The 23,249-nt window shown below is 49.1% G+C and overlaps 1 protein-coding gene and 1 non-coding gene across 2 annotated transcripts; both read left to right on the top strand.

Annotated features, from left to right (window-relative positions):
- The first annotated feature begins 256 nt into the window (after positions 1 to 256).
- Positions 257 to 21,283, top strand: TNPO2 (transportin 2). The gene is made up of 25 exons (XM_040415049.1): positions 257 to 384; positions 2,530 to 2,643; positions 2,875 to 2,950; positions 4,297 to 4,446; positions 4,638 to 4,744; positions 5,048 to 5,181; positions 5,258 to 5,339; positions 5,421 to 5,543; positions 5,633 to 5,751; positions 5,933 to 5,993; positions 8,753 to 8,921; positions 9,109 to 9,261; positions 9,347 to 9,572; positions 10,015 to 10,186; positions 10,459 to 10,545; positions 10,655 to 10,762; positions 11,622 to 11,780; positions 11,859 to 11,946; positions 12,118 to 12,216; positions 12,304 to 12,399; positions 17,744 to 17,819; positions 17,902 to 18,001; positions 18,076 to 18,150; positions 19,433 to 19,579; positions 19,668 to 21,283. The coding sequence occupies exons 2-24, from the start codon at positions 2,545 to 2,547 to the stop codon at positions 19,538 to 19,540; spliced, it is 2,667 nt and encodes an 888-aa protein (XP_040270983.1). The 5' UTR covers positions 257 to 384; positions 2,530 to 2,544; the 3' UTR covers positions 19,541 to 19,579; positions 19,668 to 21,283.
- LOC120987509 lies at positions 10,285 to 10,352 on the top strand. Its single transcript, XR_005776105.1, has one exon. It is a non-coding gene; the product is annotated as a small nucleolar RNA SNORD41 (small nucleolar RNA).
- Positions 21,284 to 23,249: the final 1,966 nt, after the last annotated feature.

Genomic DNA, 23,249 nt, shown 5'->3' on the forward strand with positions numbered 1-23,249 from the left:
GCCCATAGCAACCAATCAGATTCCAGCTTTCATGAATCTAAACCCAGCAGAAAAATGAAAGCGACGTCCTCATTGGTTGCTGAGAAAACTCCCCTTTTGTAGTATCCAGTAGATGGATTTGCCCGAAACAAAGATGACGCCCGCGGTCGGCTACTGCTACTCGCGAGTGGTCACGTGGTGTGGCGCAACGACAACGGCGAAATTTGAAAATCCCAGGCTAAAGACGGCGGTCGGGAGGGGTCATTGTCGAAACTGACTCCGCCCAGCAGAAAGTCGCCTTATTGGTTGGTTGGAGAGGTGCACTGCGAATGACGTCATCAGCCCGCGCGCTCTCTCTCTCTTTCTGTGTCTCCGCCGCCTGCGAGTCTCCTCCATCCCTGCGAGGTGAGCGGTACCGGAGGGGAGGGGACGGACAGGGCCGCGGCGGGGATCTGGTGATGGAGAAAGGGGCGGGAGCTGGGCCGGGGGGAGTGGGAGTGCAGGCGCCAGCTACAGGTGGGAGCCGGCCGGGTATGCCGCATGCGGGGGGCGCAGTGCCTTACAGGAGGCGGGGGCAGGTGGGGATCCTATAGGAGGCTAGGGAGGGGGATCCAGGATCTGCTACATCGCTGGGGGAGATCCTACCCCGGTCAGGACACCATCTGGAATCCTCTCAGGTGGCCCTCAGATCCATGAACTTACCAGACCAATAGAGGAGTGGGATCTTCTCGGGTGTCCTCAGATCCATGAACTAACCAGACTGATAGAAGAGCAGGATCTGGGATCTTCTCAGGTGGCCCTCAGATCCATGAACTTACCAGACCAATAGAGGAGTGGGATCTTCTCGGGTGGCCCTCAGATCCATGAAGCTCTCAGACCAATAGAGGAGTGGGATCTTATTGGGTGGCCCTCAGATCCATGAACTTACCAGACCAATAGAGTAGGATCTTCTCGGGTGGCCCTCAGATCCATGAACTTACCAGGCCAATAGAGGAGTGGGATCTTCTCGGGTGGCCCTCAGATCCATGAACTTACCAGGCCAATAGAGGAGTGGGATCTTCTCGGGTGGCCCTCAGATCCATGAACTTACCAGACCAATAGAGGAGTGGGATCTTCTTGGGTGTCCTCAGATCCATGAACTAACCAGACTGATAGAAGAGCAGGATCTGGGATCTTCTCAGGTGGCCCTCAGATCCATGAACTTACCAGACCAATAGAGGAGTGGGATCTTCTCGGGTGGCCCTCAGATCCATGAAGCTCTCAGACCAATAGAGGAGTGGGATCTTATTGGGTGGCCCTCAGATCCATGAACTTACCAGACCAATAGAGTAGGATCTTCTCGGGTGGCCCTCAGATCCATGAACTTACCAGGCCAATAGAGGAGTGGGATCTTCTCGGGTGGCCCTCAGATCCATGAACTTACCAGGCCAATAGAGGAGTGGGATCTTCTCGGGTGGCCCTCAGATCCATGAACTTACCAGACCAATAGAGGAGTGGGATCTTCTTGGGTGTCCTCAGATCCATGAACTAACCAGACTAATAGAAGAGCAGGATCTGGGATCTTCTCGGTGGCCCTCAGATCCATGAACTTACCAGACCAATAGAGGAGTGGGATCTTCTCGGGTGGCCCTCAGATCCATGAACTTACCAGACCAATAGAGGAGTGGGATCTTCTCGGGTGGCCCTCAGATCCATGAACCTCTCAGACCAATAGAGTAGGATCTTCTCGGGTGGCCCTCAGATCCATGAACTTACCAGACTGATAGAAGAGTGGGATCTTCTGGGACAGATTGTGGGTGGTAGGCAGAGGGATCTCTTGTTAGAGACAGGATTTTGGATCTTCCTAGTTCAATGGGGTGAAATGATGGAGGGAGACTGATTCGGGATCCTTCCCAGGTAGATCGGGGATCGCTGCGGGAGATTCCTAGGGTAGTTTAGGGATCTAGGATGTTCCCAGTTTGATGCCTGGTGTGTGTTAATTGGATCTGATGGGGCATTGTATGGGATCTAAGACAGAAAATGATCACGGTGTAAGGTGGGGGAGCGTACGCATCTACATGGCATGGGGATGGGGGGGGGGATGTTCACACCGGTTCTGTGATCTACTGGTATTTAAAGGGACTGTAGAGGGTGAAGGATCTGGGATCTATATTAGGGGCTGTCAGTGCTCCTGAGACCCTGGAGATGATGCAGTCATACATCCTGAATACCCTGAGGGTCTCTATTCATACTGTCTGATCTGGGGTCTCCCATCACTTCACATGTGACACACAGTAAGCAATGTCCTATTATTTCAGGAGAGGCACACGTTGATCACGTGGGGGGGGGGGGGTGGTTCTGTTAGTGAGAACTTGGCTGCTTAAGGATGAACCGGATCCTCCAGCAGCACAGAGTGTTTCAGCAGAGTAATGTGCTCATAGGCTTGTAATACTGATATAAAGCCGCTCAGTGCGTCCAGGAAGTCCATAGAACAACAGTGACCCCGGCAGGCGGAAAAGAGGTACTGCACCCCTGTGTATGTCCCATTGTTGATCATGTATCTCTCTGCAGCTAGTGGTCGTGAAGATGGACTGGCGTCCGGATGAGGAAGGATTACAGCAAGTCCTGCAGCTCTTAAAGGACTCTCAGTCCCCGGACACGGCCACTCAGAGAGTTGTCCAGGAGGTATCCTTTACACGCCGCGGTGATGAAGCGTATATTACTCCCAGGCAGGATCTGGTTGGTTATTATGTACAGGCTGGGCTCCTATTACCAGGTTTAGGTGGGATCGTATAGAACAGGCAGGAGGTGTCGGTATAGTGTGAGGGGTGACTGCACTGCACGCTCTGGAGCCCCGGCGTCTGTCACAGGTGAGCACTCTCTTCTCTACCAGTCTTGTCCTGAACGGTCTCTCAGAAACTGAAGCAGCTCAACCAGTATCCCGACTTCAACAATTATCTGATCTTTGTTCTGACGCGGCTCAAGTCTGAAGGTATGCCTGGTTATTGTATAGGACACGTGGTGGACTGCTGGTGTAAGGGGTCGAATACACGTGGACACAAGTACTTTACATAATCAGTGGGGTCACATCTGGGGGTATAATCCACAGGGTCACACGGTGTATTGGGTGTAAACGCTGGCCGCATGATATGACATAGTGGTTATAATTCATAATTGGAGAGTATAGATATAGTCTATGAGCACACGGTGTACAGCACTATATATAACGTGGAGTACAGCGCTGGGTGTAATGTATGGGTTCAGCACCTGGTATAAACTGTGAAGGCATGGTATACAGCCCTGGGTATAATCTGTGAGCGTACTGCACTAGATGAACTCTGTGGGCACATGGCGTACCACCCTGGGGTATGATATGTGGCATACAACACTCCATAATCTGTGGGTGTATACAGCACTGAGTATAATATGTGGCCTACAGTACTGGCTATAATCTGTGGGCGCGCTGCGTGCAGCACTGGGTGTCATCTGTGGGCCCGCTGCGTGCAGCACTGGGTGTCATTTGTGGGCCCGCTGCGTGCAGCACTGGGTGTCATTTGTGGGCGCGCTGCGTGCAGCACTGGGTGTCATTTGTGGGCGCGCTGCGTGCAGCACTGGGTGTCATCTGTGGGCGCGCTGCGTGCAGCACTGGGTGTCATCTGTGGGCGCGCTGCGTGCAGCACTGGGTGTCATCTGTGGGCGCGCTGCGTGCAGCACTGGGTGTCATCTGTGGGCGCGCTGCGTGCAGCACTGGGTGTCATCTGTGGGCGCGCTGCGTGCAGCACTGGGTGTCATCTGTGGGCGCGCTGCGTGCAGCACTGGGTGTCATCTGTGGGCGCGCTGCGTGCAGCACTGGGTGTCATCTGTGGGCGCGCTGCGTGCAGCACTGGGTGTCATCTGTGGGCGCGCTGCGTGCAGCACTGGGTGTCATCTGTGGGCGCGCTGCGCGCAGCACTGGGTGTCATCTGTGGGCGCGCTGCGCGCAGCACTGGGTGTCATCTGTGGGCGCGCTGCGCGCAGCACTGGGTGTCATCTGTGGGCGCGCTGCGCGCAGCACTGGGTGTCATCTGTGGGCGCGCTGCGCGCAGCACTGGGTGTCATCTGTGGGCGCGCTGCGTGCAGCACTGGGTGTCATCTGTGGGCGCGCTGCGTGCAGCACTGGGTGTCATCTGTGGGCGCGCTGCGTGCAGCACTGGATGTCATCTGTGGGCGCGCTGCGTGCAGCACTGGGTGTTATTGCTATGGTTACGTAGTATTGCTTATTGCCGTTGTATTACTTTCCATGCCCCGCTGGGTGGTCACCTGAGGCCACCAGTATAACAACCTGTATCTGTATTGAAGATGAACCCACGCGCTCTCTAAGTGGTCTGATCCTGAAGAACAATGTGAAAGCCCATTACCAGAACTTCCCCCAGCCCGTGTCTGAATTCATAAAGCAGGAATGTCTGAACAGCATCGGAGACTCGTCCTCCCTCATCAGAGCCACCATCGGTGAGTCCAGCTTCTTCTCCTTTAGGCGCCGCTCGCTGGATATGATGCAGATGATGTATGCCTGATCTGCAGTGAGGGCTCTGGTATTCATACTGTCTGATCCTGCGCAGCCACTAGGGGCGCTGTGTATGAGGCTGGAACCTCCCTATAGACCTGGACTTAGTTTTGTGGTTTCTATGTTTTCTCTCCAGGGATTCTCATCACTACCATAGCATCAAAGGGAGAGCTGCAGACCTGGCCAGAACTGCTACCTCAGCTCTGCAACCTGCTGAACTCGGAGGACTACAACACCTGTGAGGTATCCGTCAGATGAGTAGTAGTGACCCCCCCAATATAAACAATCCACTCTAATTCTGCTGGGTCATGGCTGACAGTGTGATGGTTGCATTAGCTAGGATCTGCTGTCACAGGGAGGGACTGGGCACAAACCATTAACCCTACAGCTCCCAGAATGCTCTATTCACTTCTATAGGAGTTAGAAGAACGTGTTTGCAGTTTCACGGCAATTGGAGCGCCAAATGTTGCTGACTCTCGTTCTGGGCTTCTTCTGGTCAGACCTCAATGGATCTAATAGTTCTTCTTGTATCTGCTGCTTTTCTAGGGAGCATTTGGCGCTCTTCAAAAAATCTGTGAAGATTCCTCCGAGCTCCTGGACAGCGACGCTCTGAACAGACCGCTGAACATCATGATCCCCAAATTTCTCCAGTTCTTCAAGCACTGCAGCCCCAAAATCAGGTTTGTCTTGTCAATCCCCATACATAGACCCATCGGCTCTGCCCACGTCTGACACGCCGTCTCCTCCCGCTCGCAGGTCTCACGCCATCGCCTGCGTAAACCAGTTTATAACGGACCGCGCCCAGGCTCTCATGGATAACATCGACACTTTCATTGAGGTTAGTGAAGCAGGAAGCTGCGGGCAGACCCGCCATTGCATTGTTTGATGTGAGGGTAATGAACCCCTTCCTTCTCATCAGCACCTATTTGCACTTGCGGTGGATGAAGACCCCGAGGTCCGCAAGAACGTGTGCCGGGCGCTGGTGATGCTGCTGGAGGTGCGGATAGACCGGCTGCTTCCTCACATGCACAGCATTATCCAGGTCTGTAGTGGGTCTTGTCTTCTCATCGGTCATGTCGGATTAGAGCCGCGAGGCTCAGAGGTGTTTCTCTTTCTCTCTCCCTCCTCCAGTACATGCTGCAGAGGACGCAGGACAGCGACGAAAACGTGGCGCTGGAAGCCTGCGAGTTCTGGTTGACGCTGGCTGATCAACCTATTTGTAAAGACGCTCTGTCCAGTCACCTGCTTCAGTGAGTACCCAGCATGTCTCCTCCAGACCTGACACAGCACCCTTCGCATCGCTAAGTACCTGCACCCATAAAGCAGTCCCATATAATGACCCACATTACTGATGCTCCCAGTCTTTACGTAGCGCTATCTCAGAACCATTACGCAGGCAGCGCACCTAGAAATCTGCCGTCTGTCTTGCAGGTTAATTCCCATCCTGGTGAACGGTATGAAGTACAATGAGATCGACATCATCCTCTTAAAGGTGAGTGTATCTATTCCTCCAGAGTTCCTGTTCCTACCCATGTGAATTCTCAGCTGTTACTTAAAGGGGTGTTTCATTCTAAAGCATTTATTACAAATCTACTAACCAAAAAAGCCCCCCCCCCCTCAATGCTAGGACAGGGGACCCTGTTCATAAGACCATAAGACCGAGCACTAGTTAGTCTGTGGCGCTGAGCGCTCTACTCTGCTGTCTCTGGCAGTCCCGTAGAGATAAATGGAGTGGCAGTGCACATGCTCAGTCTGTTGTTCTATGAGGACGTGATCATGGGGACCCAGCAGTCAGACCCCCACCGATGTAATAGTTATCCTCTATCCTGTGGACCGGGTATAACTTTAAGGGGCATTCCCATCACAGACAATGGGGGCATATCTCTAGGATATGCCCCCATTGTCTGATAGGTGCAGGTCCGCACCTACAATGAGAACGGAGCAGGGAAATGAACGGAGGGCGCACTGCGCATGTGCAGCTCCTTTCATTTCTATGGTGCCGCCGAAAATAGAAATGAATGGTAGCAGGGGCCACGCGTGCGTGATGTGCTCCCATTTACTTCTATGGGAGCAGCGCTTGGTGGTGGACGGACCCTGGGAAATCCGGGGTCCTCCAGCCACAGCTTTGCCCGCTCCGTCCTTGTTGTAGGAGCGGCTCCCAGAGGTGGGACCCGCACCTATCAGACAATGGGGGAATATCCTAGCGATATGCTCCCATTGTCTGTGATGGGAATACCCCTTAAATATAACCGGAAAACCTCTTTACCAGCATATTGTAAAATCTTTATCCCCATTGGCAAAGTTCCAGATATGTCTTTTTTTGCTTTTTTCTTCATTTAATTTTCCAAAAGATTTTCATGCGCAGTAAAGCTATGACCCTAGTGCGTACCTCCAGTAGTCCTCGCTAATCCGAAAGCGTGCACACGCTGGTAGTGTGATAGAGCACAGTCCTCTATGGACAGGAGCCCAAAGATGCTGCAAAAAGAGCTCCGATTAACTGGAACATTGTCATTGATTATGTCAAAAAGTTAGTTTAAGGCCTCATGCGAACAGCCACTTGAATTCACTTGAATAGGTCTGCAATCCGGAAGGTCGGCGCGCAGCGGAAGCACCACAGAGTTTCTGTCCGTGCCTTCGCACTACTTTTTTGCGGTGCGGATCGTGGACCCTGTTCAAGTGAATGAGTCCGCGTCCACATGCTGCAGCCCTACAGTCGGTGTACGTGCATTGAGGACCCGGCCGGCATACGTTCGTGTGCGTGAGGCCTAAAGGGAATCGGTCAGCTCCAGATTGCCCCCCCCCCCCTCCCCCTTAGACTAGAGTAAGCAGTGTATAGCAAAGTGACACAGAATCCGGTTACGTAATTATGATGTTCATACTCACTTGCGTTCTGACTCTGTTCTCCAACAAACCAGTAGTTAAAAGCTGGACAACACCTTTAAAGGGGTTGTTCATCTTTTTTGGGGGGGAGGGGGGGGGGGCTTCCTGGCCAGACCTGCAAAGAGAAGCATACTAACCTGCTCCCCACTGCTCGGTCCTGGCTGCTGCTGCCTCGTTCAGGTCGGCTGTCAACATCCACTTTGACAAATAACTGGTCACAGCGGCCATTCATCGCCTGCTGCTGCGTCAAAGCGGATATTGGCAGTAGGGCACCCGAACAAGGCAGCAGGTGACAAAGAAGCTGGGAGTAGGTATGTAATGCTTCCCCGATCTGCCCAAAGGGCACCCTAAAAGGTGAACAATCCCTTTTAAATGGGTTGTCCAGCTTTTAACGAGTGATGGCCTGCCCAAACCTCCCCCAAAAGTTCTCTTATCGATGCATGCCCCTACACGGAGAGCCCAGAGATTACCTAGAGCAGTGTTTCCCAACCAGCATGCCTCCAGCTGTTGAAAAACTACAACTCCCAGCATGCCCGGACAGCCTTTGGCTGTGCGGGCATGCTGGGAGTTGTAGTTCTGCAACAGCTGGAGGCACACTGGTTGGGAAACACTGACCTAGAGGACTGCGTGGCTGTACGTTCCTCCTGTCCTCAGTGGCATGTGCACACTTTCGGATCTCGGAGCGAACGGGCTTTTATAGGGATGTCTCCCCACGTGTAAACAGTTTGGACAATTAAAGAGAGAAGCAAAAGAAGTGTTTGGAAGTTCATCATTGAGGAGAACAGAACATAGGTCCCTCATTGTCTGCTTTCTACTGTTAGCTGAGCTCCCACAATGCACTGCTCTGACCAGGATCGGGAAACCAGCAGGAGTCTGTTGCCTAGGCCTTAATGGAGGACATACAATGTGACTCTACGCTGTATGTAGATTTTACTGAGAAATATCAGGTTTGAGGTGTAGTATTCATTTAGGGGGGGGCGTTTATGCGGACCGTATCCATTTTGTGGCCTGCAAATCACAGATCTGCAAAATACAGATTCCGCCCGAGTGCATCCTGCAAAACGGATAAGAATATGTTCTATAATGTGCAGAACAGGTGCACAGATGACGTCCCTGTGCTGTCCGCATTTATTTGTGGCCCCATAGAAATGTATGATTTTGCGGCAATTTCCACAATAAATGCGGCTCAGACATGGACTAAAAATACAGTTTTGTGAATGAGGCCTTAAGGGGGGGGATCTAGTGTAGAAATTGTCTGCTTTTTGCTAGGGACATCCCTTCCTGATCAGATGGCCGGGACACCCATAATCCTCTGAGTGAAGGGGGTGCGCATGGTCTCTGCCTGTAACAAGTGTTTCCCTTGCTCTTCAGGGAGACGTGGAGGAGGATGAGACGGTCCCGGACAGTGAGCAGGACATTAAGCCCCGGTTCCACAAGTCTCGCACTGTGACCCTGCAACACGAAGAAGAGCGAGTGGAAGGAGAGGACGATGGTGATGACGAGGATGATGACGACGACACCTTGTCTGACTGGAATCTGAGTACGTGCTGCTCCCTCAGTAGGCATTGTTCACATTAGGGAGCTCCAGAAGTGATGCAGATGCTTTCCCCCTGACTTCCTCTGAGGGTCTCTTGTATTCATACTGTCTGATCGGAGCTCTGCGAGTTCAGGGTTCTGCTTCTTCTAGATGAGTTGTGAAGTAACAAGGACGTTGTGTTCTCTCGCAGGGAAATGTTCAGCGGCCGCCCTGGACGTCCTCGCTAATGTGTTCCGGGAGGAGCTGCTTCCTCACCTCCTCCCGCTCCTCAAGGGTCTACTGTTCCACCCGGAATGGGTCATAAAGGAGTCCGGTATCCTGGTCCTCGGAGCCATCGCTGAAGGTAGTATACCTATGCCTCCAGTATGCTGGCCGCAAGGTCCCGGTTAACCCTTAAAACCCTGACTTCCTGTTCTTGTCGCGTGCAGGCTGTATGCAGGGCATGGTGCCCTACCTGCCTGAGCTGATTCCTCATCTCATCCAGTGCCTGTCTGATAAAAAGGCTCTAGTCCGCTCCATCGCCTGCTGGACTTTGAGCCGGTACGCCCACTGGGTGGTCAGCCAACCCCCCGACCTTTATCTGAAGCCCCTTATGACGGAGTTACTGAAACGAATTCTGGACAGCAACAAGCGAGTGCAGGAGGCAGCATGCAGGTATGAACGTGGCTGACAGGGGGGCTCATTCCTTACCAAATCTGAGAAAATCCCATCCGCTGCTGAACTTGCCCTCAAACAGGAACTAACATCGGCAGGGGGCAATAACCAGCACCAATCGATGCTCGTTTTAAGGGCCTGTCACATGTCGTGGTGCAAAATGAATGGGGGTCAGGTGATCGTTATTACGATCATTTGTTCCCCATACAGTTTGCCTATTGTCAACAGCAGATCCCGTATATACAGAGCGATGTGCTCCAGATAAATGGTGAGTTTTGGGTGTCACGTGAAAGATGCGATCACCTAGCAAACATTTGGCGGTTTTCGTGTGATCGGCGTCGCCTTTACACGGACCGTTTATTGGCAATGAGCGCGCATTTGTTCCCAGCGATTGGCCCAAGCCTCCGCCTTGCTGATAAGAGATGTCCCGTCTGTTCCACAGTGCGTTTGCGACCCTGGAGGAAGAAGCCTGCACGGAGCTTGTACCGTATCTAAGTTTTATCCTGGACACCTTGGTTTTTGCCTTTGGAAAATACCAGCACAAGAATCTCCTCATACTCTACGATGCCATAGGAACCTTAGCGGACTCTGTGGGGCACCATTTAAATCAGCCGGTGAGTGGTGAGGAATCTTCAGGAGATGCCTCTGATGTAGACATGGTGGCACTGGAAGGATTGGGCATTGATGCATTCAGTTTTGAGGGGCTGCGCCTCCGGAGGTGATGCAGATACTTGTTACGTGATACACATGTGATGTCTCTATTCATACTGTCTGATCCGGAGATCACGCCTCACCCTACACTGTATGTATGATGGAAGTGCTCCATAGGTCATCCCCCCCCTCCCCCTGTCATCGTGCTAATAAATTATGTCTGATGTGTTCCTAGGAGTACATCCAAAAACTGATGCCCCCTCTCATCCAGAAGTGGAATGAGCTGAAGGATGAAGATAAGGACCTTTTCCCACTCTTGGAGGTGAGGATTGTTCCACAGATCTATATCTAGGGGTGCGACGTGAAGTAGGTTGTGAAATGCACTTGCTGGTTCTGCTCCTCCATCTGTGTAACCAGACCTCTTCTTGTAGTGCTTGTCCTCCATCGCAACCGCCCTGCAGAGCGGATTCCTCCCGTACTGTGAGCCGGTGTATCAGCGCTGTGTCACGTTGGTGCAGAAGACCCTTGCTCAAGCCATGGTGAGTAGGCACCTTAAACATCTAACCCCTTCCCGACACCCGCCATGCATGTTCGTGAATGCCATAGCCACTCTGTTTCCGCTGTTTTAAATGGCATTAACCCGGGGCTAATGTCTGTGTTCGCCAATAGTCATTTAACCCCTCAGATGCCGTGGTCAGTTGTGACAATGGCATCTGAGGTGGCTTTACTTCACGGCCATCGGGGGAGCCGTTTATTGCGTCTCTCTGAAGAAACCCATGCTATTAGCCAGTGAGGGCTAACCTCCAAACTATGACTCCCAGCATGCTCTATTCATTTCTGTGAAGTTCTGAGAACAGCCAAGCAAGTTGGCATTTTGGCAGTCGTAGCTGGAGTGCCGGAGGTTAGCTATCACAGCTATAAGCTATTGCAGTTGTAGTTCCTATGGAGCCCTGCAGGTGGCGAATCGGGACACGCAGTCTAATAACTGCTATTTAGTCACCTAGGGCAGGCATGGCCAACCTGCGGCCCTCCAGCTGTTGCAAAACTACAACTCCCACAATGCTCTGCTGATAGCTGTTGGCAGTCTGGGCATGATGGGAGTTGTAGTTTTGCAACAGCTGGAGAGCCTCAGGTTGGCCATCCCTGACCTAGGGTGACAGTGGGTAAAACGTTTTTAAAAATATAAAATTCTAATTTAATTGTAATATCTTGGACAACCCCTTTAAGTCCCCATGCACACAGCGTTTTTTGCTGACTGTATTTGGCATTGGTCCTGTGCGCTCAGTCTGCCTCCCGTTGTCTTCAGTGGGAGGCTGTGCTGCACTTCACGTCCTTTCTCAGCGCGGTGTCTGCTTGGGATTTAGCTCCATTCAATTCCTGTGTGTCTATCTCTGGCAGATGTACAGTCAGCATCCAGACCAGTATGAAGCCCCCGATAAAGACTTCATGATCGTGGCCTTGGATCTTCTCAGCGGGCTGGCGGAGGGGCTTGGAGGCCATGTTGAGCAGTTAGTGGCCAGAAGTAACATCATGACCCTCTTGTTCCAGTGCATGCAGGTGAGGGTTGTGTTTTTGGTCCTGGTAAATCACAAGCACTTTTGATTTTTGTTCTGAGGCAACTCCTTTCACTTTCAGGACATTATGCCGGAGGTTCGGCAGAGCTCCTTCGCTCTCCTGGGTGACCTGACGAAGGCTTGTTTCCTGCACGTGAAGCCTTGTATCTGTGAGTGATGCCTCTTTGCCATAGATATTTGTGGTGTAATTGAAGGCGCTGTACAAGTCATTCTAAAATCTGCATGTCATTCTAAACTTGACCACTAGGGACGCTGTTCTATTGCCATCTATAAAGTTAAGACTAGGCTTAGTCAGTGGTTTCTGTTCTTGTCTTTTACAGCTGAATTTATGCCCATTCTCGGCACCAACTTAAATCCAGAGTTCATCTCTGTCTGTAACAATGCCACCTGGGCCATCGGGGAGATCTGCATGCAAATGGGTGAGTGTGTATACAGCGCCGACCCCCCCGGTGGGCTGCAGTCTAGGCACCCTACATTGTCTAACCAATGCCGCTTCTCTCCGTCAGGGGCCGAGATGCAGCCATACGTTCCTATGGTCTTGAACAACCTGGTAGAAATCATCAACCGGCCAAATACGCCCAAGACGCTCCTTGAAAACACAGGTTAGCTCCTAGTTTGGTGGTGGTTGTGTTTTTTTTTGTTTTGTTTTTTTAAATACTACTTTATGTTCTCCCCTTAGTAACAACTTTTTCCATTTCATCCACCATGACGGCTACACATGAGATTGACCTCTTGAACTCTATAGGGGCAGGAACACAGAGTTTAAAAGGCCACCACCCACTCTCACCGTCAGTGTTTCCTGTCCCTATGGAGCACCTCACAGAGAGACCTCTCGGGGGGAGGTGAAGATTTTATGCCAATTTTATTTTTCGGATACCTTTTTTAAGAAGAGAGGGTTACTTCTTGTCCTCCTTCCCCCTCTGCCATCTTGCGGTTGCTACTAAAGCTGAGCAGAGGACATATACGGGGGTAGATTCTCGTCCCTGAACAGCGGGAGCCTGTTTTTACTCCATAACACAAGGTCTCCCTTCCCCCTTCTGTGAGGAAGCAGACCAGAAAAGAAAGGGCACGCTGCTCATACGCGCCGCAGTCTACACTCTGTTCCCGGCATTGCCGGAGGGGGCGGAGCCTAGGATCATGTGGAGAGCGCACGCGCACACTAGTGACGTCAGATGCCGCGCTGGATGAAAAAAAGGCTGTGAATTCAACCTGCCGCTGCCTCCACTGTGTTTCCTTCTCCGGAGATATGTCGGCTCCTGATGCCCCTGCAAGCCAGATGGATACCGCATACCCGCCCTCAGCTGCTCCTATCGTGAGTTCCACTGGGGGGAAAATATCTGTGACCTTGCATATTTCATGTGTTTTTAAAATCTCTGATACCTGGTTGCTCCTCTCTTTAGAGGGAGTGAAAGAGCCCAAAGTTAAAGCCAAATACACAAGATGCGCAACTTGTGCAAAAAGACTCCCTGAATATCACAAAAAGAAGTTCTGCCAGTCTTGCATTAATGAGGTCGTAAAGGAAGAGCAACCATCTATCTGCATGGAGGTTAAATCTATGATTCAAAGTGAAATGAAATCCTCTTTGGACCTCCAAAGCTAAACTGTGCTCTATTGTGTTTTCTGGCGAATACGTTTTTGGGCCAGTACTAGATGTAATCCTAGAGGAGGCTGCTGACAAAAAAAAAAAAAAGGGTTCCCAGAAGAGGGCAAGAAGAAACCTTTTCGTCCATTTAGCTCACAATCCAGATCCTACAGGTGAAAGTGAAAAACTGAGGAAGGTTGAGAAATTTTCTATCTCCGTGGGAAGACGTAACCCAGAATCCCTGGGCCTTAGACATCGTAAAAAAATGGCTACGGGATAGAATTTTCCTCCACCCCCTCCAAAAAAGATTTAAAATAACACCCCACAGTCAGAACGTGTTAGCAAAAATTTGGCAGGGAGTCCTCGACTTAAAAAAATCTGGTGTGGTATTAGAAGGTCCCGAACCAGAAAGGGGCTTTTATTCAAGGTTATTTTTAGTCCAAAAACCCGTTACTATTATAAACCTAAAAGGGCTAAACAAACCTATAACCTACAGAAAATTCAAAATTGAGTCAATTTCATCAATAATTCCCCTAGTCCAAAAAAGGAGCATACATGACATCCATCGATCTAAAAGATGCCTACTACCATGTTCCCATCCATCAAAAGTCACAAAGATACCTCAGATTCGCGTTGAAAGACGACGAGGGCATAGTCAATCATTTCCGGTTCACTGCTCTACCATTCGGTATATCCTCCGCCCCAAGCGTGTTCACAAAGCTGGTAATAGAAATGATTCCCCCTCTCAGACTAGAGGGCCTAACATTTTTGTTCCCTATTTAGAAGACTTCCTCATACTCAGAGAAATTCAGAGCTGGAAACGTCCGGACAGACCAATTTACGTGATACAAAAAATCTCAGAATTGGGCTGGTTGATAAATGTGAAAAAATCCTGCCTAGTACCAGCAACAAAAATGAAGTTCTTAGGGGTAATGCTAGATTCAATTACCCAGACTTCATCTCTACCACAGGAAAAGTTGGAATCTTTCAGGGAGAGAATAAGGAACTTCCAGCTTCAAAAACAGTGTTCTATCAGAGGGGCCATGAGTAGTGTTGAGCGAACTTCTGTTTTAAGTTCGGCGTCTAAAGTTCGGCTTCCGGTTAGCGGAGAATCCCGATATGGATTCCGAATTCCGTTGTGGAAGGAAAGGGAAAATCTGTCAAAAGGTGTAGCCTGGCTAACAGTTCCAGAAATTAAAATTAGATGCAGGTGGCATTGGGTGGGGGGCAAAAGTGGCCTCCTCAAGCTGGCAGGGCAAGTGGTCAGACGAAGTAAAGAGCAGATCATCAAACTACCGAGAACTGGGAGCGGTCTGGCAAACCCTAACAGTATCTCAAGACATGTTATTCAAAAAGCATCTGAAAATATTCTCCGACAATACAACAACTGTGGCCGATCTAAAACACCAGGGAGGCACAGGATCTCCAAGCTTGAGGGGACTGGCAGAAAAAATATTCTTCAGAAAAGAATGTCCTTTCAATTACAGCAATCCATCTCAAAGGTTCAGAAAACATACAAGCCGATTATCTCAGCAGAAAAACATTAGACCCAGGGGAGTGGTCTCTAAGTTAAGAAATTTTTCAAAAGATGGGGATGTACCTCAAATAGACCTATTGGCTTTGAAAATAAATGCGAAAGTAAGGCGTTTTGGTTCCTTAAATCCCAGAGAAGAACCATGGGCTGTCGACGCTTTCTCAGTCAGGTGGACTTGGAACCTCGCATACGCCTTTCCTTCCTGGGCCGTAATCCCTCGGGTCTTGCAGAAGATATTAACAGACCCAGTAACTGTGATACTAGTGGTCCCCTACTGGCCCAAGAGAAGCTGGTTCTCCATCCTAAAGGAGATTGCTGTGGAAAAACCGTGGAAAATAGTATTTCAGAAGGACATTCTATCGCAGGGCCCCATCCTTCACCAGGACCCCAGCCTGTTCAAGCTATAAGTCTGGATCCTGAAAGCGAAATCCTAAAAAGTAAAGGGCTTTCGGAAAAAGTCATTCATACTTTGAAATCCAGCAGGGAAAAAGTCACCTCGGCTATATATCTCAAAATCTGGAAAAGCTACTGTAGTTGGCTAGGGGAAGTATCCCCGAATAGGTCACCCCCATGTATCCAGAAAATTTTCGATTTTTCTCCAGAGGGGGTTGGATATGGGCCTTAGCCCTAGTACGCTAAAGGTCCAGATCTCCGCCTTGGGGGCCTTCTATGATATGGATAAAAAGATTTATAAGAGCTGCCTCCAGACTAAGACCATCTCTAACCCCAAGGGTTCCCCAGTGGGATTTAAACTTGGTCTTGAGATGACTAATTAAGTCTCCGTTTACTCCTTTATCGGACATTTCAATTAAACACCTTTCATTCAAAGCAGCATTTTTAATTGCTATAACATCAGCTAGACGCCTGGGAGAAATTCAGGCCTTCTTCTGCTGAGAACCCTACCTTTTTTTTAAAATTTTTCCGGACAGAATAATACAGAGATTAGATCCGGGTTTTCTACCAAAAGTGGTCTCAAATTTCCATAGAAATCAGGAAATCATCCTACCTTCCTTTTTTTTTTTTCTACAGACCAACAAAATTCAACAGAAGTACAATTCCAGTTCCTGGACGTAAGAGATAGGATTATCCAGTACCTGACAGCTACTAAAGAATGTAGGAAGACCGGCCATGTCCTTATTCAGTTCGCAGGTCAAAATAAGGGGAAAAAAAGCTTCCACGGCCTCCATTGGTCGTTGGATTAAAACCACGATATATGCTGTTACTCAATGGCGGGTCAAGTTCTGCAAGCGGTTACCCCCCCCCCCCAAGCAAGTAATCTGGTAGTTCTCATGTGTAGCCGGCATGGTGGATGAAATGGAAAAACCGTAATTAGACTTACTGGTAATTCTGTTTCCTTGAATCCACCATGACGGGTCGGATATTCCCTCCTTTAGTTGATAAGATATTGAGTATGAAGATATAGATATAAATTTGCACCCACTTTGGTAATTTGTAAACACTGAGGGTGAGAGTGGGTGGTGGCCTTTTAAACTCTGTGTTCCTGCCCCTATAGAGGTCAAGGGGTCAGTCTCATGTGTAGCCGTCATGGTGGATTCAAGGAAGCAGAATTACCGGTAAGTCTAATTACGGTTTTCATTGGTACTTATTAAAAGTTGCTTACCAGGCTAACCCTAGACAACCCATTTTAAACATCACTCCAGCCCAGCCAATGTGTCTGTCTGGGCAATGCTCTGTTGGCTCATTGTAACAAGCCTTCAGCTGTGTGGGCAGTACTTGGCCAAGACCTTTCTTTCTTTCATTGTCCGCTGATGGCAGGCAGGAATGCTTCAATTGGCGTTAACATGGTACTTCATTTTGTAATGAAAAAAAAAAAAAAATTAACAATTTTTGCAGACTTTGCTTACGCCCCGAGTCTCGGTGATGTAAAATATAGATATGCCAAATTTCAAGAAGACTGGATAATATTAAGAGGTTGCACACTTTGATCAGTTTTGTAAAAGTAGGCAAAAATTAAGATTTTTCCATGTTAATTACTTTTATTGGGAAAACTAGAAATCACAAACTTAATATTAAAACTAGAGACTAAGATAAATAGGTAGTATGATGGCCAAAATGTGTTTTATATTAATCCACTTTGAACGATGCAATCCCTTCTTTTGTTAGCTTGGTGACGACTTTTCTGTGACGCTCGACGACCCTCCAGATTGTTTTTTGTTGTTCGTCCCCGACCGATTCGTTAAACTTTTATCAGAGCAATTCCTCTTTCTGCGGTATCATTGACCACCTTAAGAGCGTTCACGTGGCTTCTTAGAGAACCACTGCAGTATTCTGTCACGTCGTGGATCCCAAACAATTCAAAGAACGTCTTTGTTTTATTAGTAAAGAAATGGCTCAGGTCTTTTCCTTCAAAAACCTAGGTTTTTACCCTCAAATTGCGGATCTGCAAAACACGGACACTAGCCATGTGCATCCCTGTTTCTCACGTCCCTCCCTATGTTAAAAATGCCTATTCTTGTCTGCAAAATGGAGAAGAATAAGACCTATTTTTATTTTTTTTGTGGAACGGACACATTGCGGCGTCCACATTTTTTTTGTGGCCCCATGAGTCGTTATCCGATCAAAAAATGCCGGATGTGGATCCAAAATATGGTTGCGTGCATGGGGCCTAAAAAGTGGGGACCTGGTTGGCAAGGGGCCCTGGCTTATTCTTTGGAGAAGTGATTGGCCAACCTGGTTGAGACACGTCCTACCTATTCTGCACCGGCCACTTAAATTATAAATGACATCTGCCGGGTTGATAATATGGCGTGGTTCTCTGTATAATAGCACTTTTGAATGAGACTCACTTTTTGCCCCTTTCCTTTCCTAGCTATCACTATTGGGCGCCTCGGCTGTGTATGCCCCCAAGAAGTCGCCCCCATGCTGCAGCAGTTTATCAGGCCCTGGTGAGTGGCTGACACTTGTATCCCGTCCTGATGTATTTCTAGTTTTATTTGGGGCGTTCCTCATCGTTTCCTCCTACGACAGGTGCACGTCTTTACGTAATATCCGCGACAACGAGGAGAAGGACTCGGCCTTCCGAGGGATCTGCATAATGATCGGGGTGAATCCCGGAGGAGTAGTACAGGTAACTGGAGCAGGAGAGGATCAGGTCTCTTTCCATTGTGGGTCTTCTGTGTCCACATCTCATTTACCTTTCAGGATTTCATCTTCTTCTGTGACGCGGTGGCCTCCTGGGTGAGCCCCAAAGATGATCTGAGGGACATGTTCTATAAGGTCAGTCTGGCTGTGTCCTATCAGTCTTTCTATGACAGACGGTCAGTGTTTGGTCATTTCCAAAACTCCCATTGATTTATTTAAACGGTGCAAGCGTGCCTGAGAAGGGGCATCTGGCGTCCCTCTTGTTCTACGTGCTACAGAGGTTGGATTGGTACCAAAGGGACAACCACTTGTATTGCTTCAATTTCACTCATGGGTTGACCTTGTGGCCTCTGAAGAAAGCAGAACGGACACGGTGGCTTCCTAGAAGGTTTGTGGTGTTCAGATGAGGATAGCATCTACAAGCCCCATGCTACCAATGTCCTTGTGGACACAACCTCTTTAAATAAGTCCACACAAGTAAAAATATGTAACTGGATGTATGTAGGCAGATGAGGCTTCCGTGTGGCTTAAGCATCAGATTACCTACCTTGATTGTGGGGTTACAGCTTATGGGTGCACATCTTAGACAGTACAGATTTCTTGTAAGTTGGTAGATACAGTGCACCTTCTTTTGCTGCCCCCTCCTGGGGTTAAAATAACTTAAAGGGAACGTGTCGGCTCGTTTTTGTGATGGACTGCCCACCGATCTACTCCTGTTGCTCCCGAGGTGCTTCTTGTCCCCTTTTTTCCAGCTTGTAAATGTGCTGAAAATCAACTTTAATTTAGGCTCGCGCCAGATGCCAGTTGGCCTTCTTAAAGGTGTTCTCTAGGCTCCCCTATATTGATGACCTATGCTCGGGATAGGTCATCAATATCAGACACACCCGGCACCTCCGCCAATCAGCTGTATGAGGAGACGGCGGGCACCGCGTGCACATCCCGTCTCTCTTCCTGCTCGCTGCTGCTTTGCCATAGACCCGGGATGGCCAACCTGCGGCTCTCCAGCTGTTGTAAAACTACAACTCCCACCATGCGCTGGCAGTAGACTGATAGCTGTTAGGCATACTGGGAGTTGTAGTTCTGCAACAGCTGGAGAGTCGCGGGTTGGCCATCCCTGCCATAGACAGCAGGGGTGGTGCCGGGTGTTGGACCCCCGCTGATCTGGTATTGATGACCTATCCTGAGTCATCTCATTCCAAGGCTTGCATGCGCCATACAGCAGGAGAGCACTCGTCTCTGGTAAGTATTGTGTGTTTCGGGAGCACCGAGGGCTGAGAAGGAGCTTTCCCGCAGCGCATGCGCCTTGAAGCAGGGCATGCAACAATGGCACGTGTGTGTGTGATGTGCACGGACTTCTGCAAACCCCGTTGACATGTTTGGAGTATCTAACCACCTCAGATTTTTATGTTTTTTTTAGATTTTGCACGGTTTTAAGGAGCAGGTTGGCGAGGACAATTGGAACCAGTTTTCCGAGCAGTTTCCTCCGCTGCTGAAGGAGCGTCTGGCTGCTTTCTACGGGGTGTAATGTGAATGTGGGCAAATCTACACATACCCAGCGTGGGAGGTGAGAACGAGGGTGGAGGAGGGGGTCTCCTGGACGGGGGTCATAGCTGGAATAAGCTGATACGTTGTCTTCTCTCCTTCTTCTACAGGTTCCTGTTAGGTCCATGAGGTCATTGGGGAGATTGGTGTCCTACACCCCACACATCCAGTCTTTAGCGGGGTTTCAGGGAACAGTGTCCTGGGTCAGCGATATCCCTCCATTCCAGACTCCTTCCACCCGACTCCCAAGACGCCTCAGCGGAGAACAGGAGGATGGAAAACGCCACCTTCCCGCCCTCTGAGACTTTTTTTTTTTTTTTTAAACTTTTATAGTAACTGAGCATGAGGGGGGAAGTTGTCTTAGGATTGAGATGTTAACCCTTGTAGGGTGGGGGGGTAGGGCTTGTACTGGAGGAGCTGGTCCCACGTCAGGAACTGTTACCGGGCAGGGTTGGAGGGTTAGAATATAGAGCGGGAGGGAGGAGGGGGATTTACAGCTATAGATTGACTGTTCCCCTACAGTTTGGAGCAGGATAGGGTCAAACATAAGTAATAAAACAAAAAATGAAATTGCAGCAGAATAGGGATGCAAGCACAGAACAGAAGGTCGGCCATCTTTAAAAAGGCCCAGGTTCAGCCGGAGGAAGAGATTGTAAAGTCAGGAGATACGTCTGTAGGAGGAGAGTGATTGTGGATTTTTTTTATTTTATTTTTGCGTCTTTACTACTTTTTGCTCCCTTTGCTAATTTGCACAAGAGGTAAATGGTTCACTACGAGTTGTCTCAGTCATGGCGACGACAGGTAGAGTCTTGGACAGGATCAGATTTCTTAATTTTTTTTGTTATTTTAAATGTTAGTATCTACACATGTAGAATCGGTTCTGGGTGGGGGGGGGCGCAAGATTAGTGTGAAAAACGTGGAAGACTTTACTGCTGAGATCAGACCAGGGGAGGGCGCCCCCTAGTGGGTAAAAGAAGAAGAGTTCATGCAGGGATTCTAGCTCACAATGCAAAGTCAATGGATAATAAATACATTTTTTCAGTGGAGATCTCTTTTTATAACCCAGACGCTCGGACACAGAGACAGGACTCGTGGCTCTGCCCGCTGGTACCTGCAGTCTGCCTCAGGAGGATACATAAGGGTTAAAGGGATTCTATATGGAACTGTAGCTGTTGCTCTCCCTTTAACCCTTTAGTGCTGACGTGCCTGCATGGCAGTGTTTGCATTCATCTTCACCGCCCCTATAGGCTGCTGTGTGTTCTCAATGGAACGGATCCATGGAGAGCTGTAGGCACCCACTGCAGCCGTCGTGCCACCCTACCCCCCCAATAATGGCACTTGGGCACCTTATACTGCAAAGCGTAGTAGTTTATGACACTCTTTTACCCCTACTTTTATAAAAAAAACTTTTATCCATAGGCCAGGCATTGAGCCTCTAGTACAGAGCAGTCCATAGGTCTCATTGGCACTGAGGTGGATGCTGCCACTCTGCACCATCTGTACCCTTCAAAATCTAAATAAAATGACCAATTTGCTGGCCTTTTGCAAAAAAAAAATAAAAAAATGTAATGAATTTGTAAGGGGACAAGTAAAGTGCACACAGGGCACGTGCGATCCTCCGCCAGAGTTGTTTAAAGGGCATCTGTCAGCAGTTTTGTACCTGTTACATGTGCGCTTGGCAGCTGAAGGCACCTGTGTTGGTCCCATGTTCATATGTGTCCTCATTGCTGAGAAAAATGATGTTTTAATATATGCAAATGAGCAACAGGGGCGTTACCATTACACCTAGAGGCTCAGCTCTCTGCAACTCTGCCACTTTCATTGACGGGGTCAGTTGTAATGATGTTTTCACTGCCTGGCCCGGTCAGTCAAAGTGCCGAGGGAGGGGAAGCTGAGCCTCTAGGTGTAATGGTAACGCCCCCGTTGCTCCTAGAGGCTCATTTGCATATATTAAAACATCATTTTTCTCAGCAATGCGGGCACATGGGAGCAACACCGATGCCTTCAGCTGCCGAGCGCACATGTAACAGGTACAAAACTGCTGACAGATGCCCTTTGAAAAATGGCAATGAATTCTTCAAGGTGTCCATGATGTAGTTGGGCAATTACGGCCATGAGCAGTCTAGAAGACATTCCAGATGAGCGAGGATAGGCTGCTCTACATCTCGTCCACAAGGCAGACGGGGGGGGGGGGGGTCCAAAGTCGACAAAAAGTGGGGGAGCTCGCCCATAGCAACCAGAGTACAGGATCAAAGGAGCTCGGAGTCTGGTTGCGATGTGACGAGTCCGGGGGCCCGTGACCAACATTCCAGTACTTACCTGATAGAAAACATGTATTTTTTTATTTATTTTTTTCCTAATGAAGATTTGTAGCCAGAAAGTAGTAGAAGGGTCTGAGACGTCACTGACACTGTGAAAAGGGAGATGAGCGCGTGACGTGGCTTTAGGCTCAGTGTTGTATAGGAAAGGGTTAAGCCGGCCGCGTCCCTCCCTGGTGGGCAGGTTTGGCAGTTTTAATGGGTAGCGTAGGGTTAGACGGCGTACGGGTAGGTGTGGTGAAGTGTGAGCTCCTGGGCCGAGGTTTCCTTAGCATCCTCCCTTCCTGTTTTGCATAGTAGGGCACACCACTAGGCTCCAGGTGAATTCTGGGACTGTATATTGGTATTTGTGATGTAATGTTTCCTATGGTAAAACTGCAGTGTATTTAGTGTAAAGCCGTCTGCTTGCACCTTTGCTCAGATGAGAATTATATTCTCATTTTATGTATATTTTTTATTTTTTTTTGTTAACTAAAATGCAGTTTTTTTTTTGTGACTCGACTCGTCTACTGTCCTGTTTGTAGTGGAGAGGGTGGTAAGTGCGGAGTTCTCCTGCAGCGCCTCCACTGGAGGAATGAGGCATTACAGATTTAAAAATCAAAGTACTGGCCATGGTCCTCCACTCTGGGTGGATGATGAGGATCCTGAACAGTGGCTTCCTGGGTTACAAAGTCACGGCTACCTTCTTCTGAAAATGGCACCGCGCCTTTCTACAGGTTGTGTGTGTGGTACTGGCCCATTTTCTTCCACACAACTGAGTTGCAATAGTAGATACAACCCATCAACAAGTGAGGCGATTTTGGAAGCAGCCATGTTTTTCTATACCTAAACAATCCCTTTAAGGGCTCATGCATGAGGCCTAAGGCTAAGTTCACATCAGCGTTTTATTTTCTGATCTGTCAGAAGAACAGAAAAAAAATGGATCCTGAGCATCTGTTGTTCACATTTTGCATCCGTTTTAGCCATTTTCGCCTGAGATCCGTTTTTATTAAACGGGTGGAAAAAATGCATCTCTGATAGAAATGGCGAAAACGGATGCAAAATGTACACAACGGATGCTTACAATACAGGAACCGTTTTTTTCTCCTCTTCAGAAGGCCTCATGCACACGACCGTTGTTGTGTTCCATTCCGCAAAATGGGGTTCCGTTGTTCCGTGATCCGTTTTTATTTCCGTGCGTCTTCCTTTATTTTTGGAGGATCACCTGACATGAAGGAAAGTAAGTCAAGTTTGCCATGCAAATGATAGGAAAAAAAACGGACGCGGATGACAATCTTGTGTGCCTCCGCGTTTTTTCACGTTCCCATTGACTTGAATGGGTCTGCAAACCGTTTTCCGTGAAAGAAATAGGACAGGTTATATTTTTTTGACGGA

Source organism: Bufo bufo, chromosome 1 (genome assembly GCF_905171765.1).
Source record: "Bufo bufo chromosome 1, aBufBuf1.1, whole genome shotgun sequence".
In the NCBI taxonomy this organism is placed as follows: Eukaryota; Metazoa; Chordata; class Amphibia; order Anura; family Bufonidae; genus Bufo; species Bufo bufo.

What these genes read in the sequence shown, in the direction of transcription:
- TNPO2 (XM_040415049.1), top strand. Translation starts at nt 2,545, where the DNA reads ATGGACTGGCGTCCGGATGAGGAAGGATTACAGCAAGTCCTGCAGCTC. An exon ending in GACGCGGCTCAAGTCTGAAG is followed by an intron (nt 2,951 to 4,296) that starts GTATGCCTGGTT and finishes TCTGTATTGAAG; the next exon opens with ATGAACCCACGCGCTCTCTA. An exon ending in TCGACATCATCCTCTTAAAG is followed by an intron (nt 5,994 to 8,752) that starts GTGAGTGTATCT and finishes CTTGCTCTTCAG; the next exon opens with GGAGACGTGGAGGAGGATGA.